The 1,877-nt window shown below is 41.7% G+C and overlaps 1 protein-coding gene across 1 annotated transcript in view; it reads right to left on the bottom strand.

Annotated features, from left to right (window-relative positions):
* LOC101854224 (2-oxoglutarate dehydrogenase, mitochondrial) overlaps nucleotides 1-1,877 on the bottom strand; it is a gene marked incomplete in the record, with an annotated part of 66,717 nt that overhangs the window by 21,462 nt on the left and 43,378 nt on the right. The window contains 1 exon segment of the mRNA XM_013090477.2: nucleotides 548-648. Within this exon segment, the coding sequence (XP_012945931.2) occupies nucleotides 548-648 (101 nt within the window).

Here is a 1,877-nt window from a genome sequence, read left to right as displayed (position 1 = left end):
CACCCGCCAACCACCCACAGTTAATCTTTGATGATAGGAAAGAAGGAGCAAACCACACCAGAGCACCCCACAACCACCCACATGTCGCGATCTCAGAGCTTTCTTGTCCTCTCTCCATTTGTAAACATTGAGAATGGGACTTCTTTTTAAGCTCACTCTTTGTTATGAACTGTTTTCACTGTTAATTAAAATGGAGATACGACAAGAAAGTTAGTTTTAGTTTTAGTAGAGGTTTTACGGCGCTCGCAACTGCAAAAGGTCATATGAGCGCCAGAAGATTAGAGCTGTTACAAGAGAGTAACAAACATACAAAAGATGAAGGGGAGATAAGGACAATAGACGTTCGATAGGAAAGAAGGAGCAAACCACACCAGAGCACCCGCCAACCACCCACTACGACAAGAAAGCACTGAGGTCGCGATTCGAGGCACTGAAAAATCAAGTACATAGTGTTTGATTTTTGTAGAGTACAGAGAAACACACCAATATACATACAAACAACACCTCCCCCCTCCTCTCCCTCTCCTCACCTCCCCCTCCCTCTCACCTGCAATCGCCGTATGATCTCTTTGAGAGGCAGGACAGCCTCGTTCCCACCAATGTAGGTCGTGGCGGGCAGACGGAACACCCGGTCAAGGTCACCATCTCCTGGACAACCGCAGCAAACACGCAAAGGTCAGGGCAACGTTGAATATAGCAGAGAGCTACACATATTGAACACACATAAATGTACACGTGCTTTATCATTATATGCAAGAAACAAATGAACAGCTAAGCATGACATTACATACTAGACAATAAATTCAAAATCAGCATTTCCTCCTCTCCCCCCACCCCACAAACAAAAAGATCTTAATCACAACGGCTATTGGAAAGCTACGGGACTAGCGTAAGGCCCAGGGCAGGAACAATGACAAGCTACACAGAACAACATCTGTCTTTTCATTTTTCTTCTTCTTTTCTTCAAAGCATACAGCTGCCAAGAATAATTAGTCGCCGAATCCAAAGGCGGGACAATAGGTGGGCAAAGATCTACTCTAGAACCAGCAAAAAGCTGAACGGTGTGTTTCTGAATCGAAGAAAAGGACCTTCAATATGACATTGTTATTTATGGCCGTACCAGAACTCTCTGTGACAAAATAGACAGATCTGTTCGCAGCAAATGCTTCTCATTGTGATTTGTATGACTGTTTTATCATTATCATATCTATTCGCACCGTTATGATTGTTCATAATTATCATCATAATGATAATTAATATGATTACTACTATTACCATTATCATTATTATCATTATCATTATTATCATCATTACTACTATATCACTATTATTATTATTATTGTTATTATTACTAGCAAAAAGAAACAAAAACTGCAAACATGTAAGCCTGTTATAAAAGGCACAAAGTTGAACGTCTTTGGACAAAAATAGGAACAAAGCAGCATCAGCTTGAAAGCAAATTAGAAAATCGTTCAGGAAAAAAAAGATCAGGAAGCATTTCTCCAAAGTTTGTCAACAGCAGCAAGCCATAGGTACAGACAGAGAACTGAGGAGGGTCAAGGTTACTCAAAGCCAAAAGTAGTAAGTTAAAGTAAGGCAGCAGCTCGCGTAGTAGGACAAGTAAGGGGCTGGGGGGCCAAGCAACTGCGGGCATAAATCCCTTTATATTATTGAAATAACTATGATATTACAATAAGAAATAGCATAATCTGCGTGGTGCAAATTCCCCGTCAGCAGCCAGCAAGCTCTGTGCGCTTCCCCTCAAACATTCTCCACAACACAGCCGCCCCCTGCGTCTGAAACGCCTGCACTGCCAATCAAACGTAACATCGCAAGCAAAGAAGCGCCAACCAGATAAAGAAATAGCTATATACATA

The sequence above is a fragment of the Aplysia californica genome, unplaced genomic scaffold (assembly GCF_000002075.1).
Source record: "Aplysia californica isolate F4 #8 unplaced genomic scaffold, AplCal3.0 scaffold01298, whole genome shotgun sequence".
In the NCBI taxonomy this organism is placed as follows: domain Eukaryota; kingdom Metazoa; phylum Mollusca; class Gastropoda; order Aplysiida; family Aplysiidae; genus Aplysia; species Aplysia californica.
Note: the sequence above shows the minus strand (reverse complement) of the source record. Positions and strands in the feature narration are given on the sequence as shown.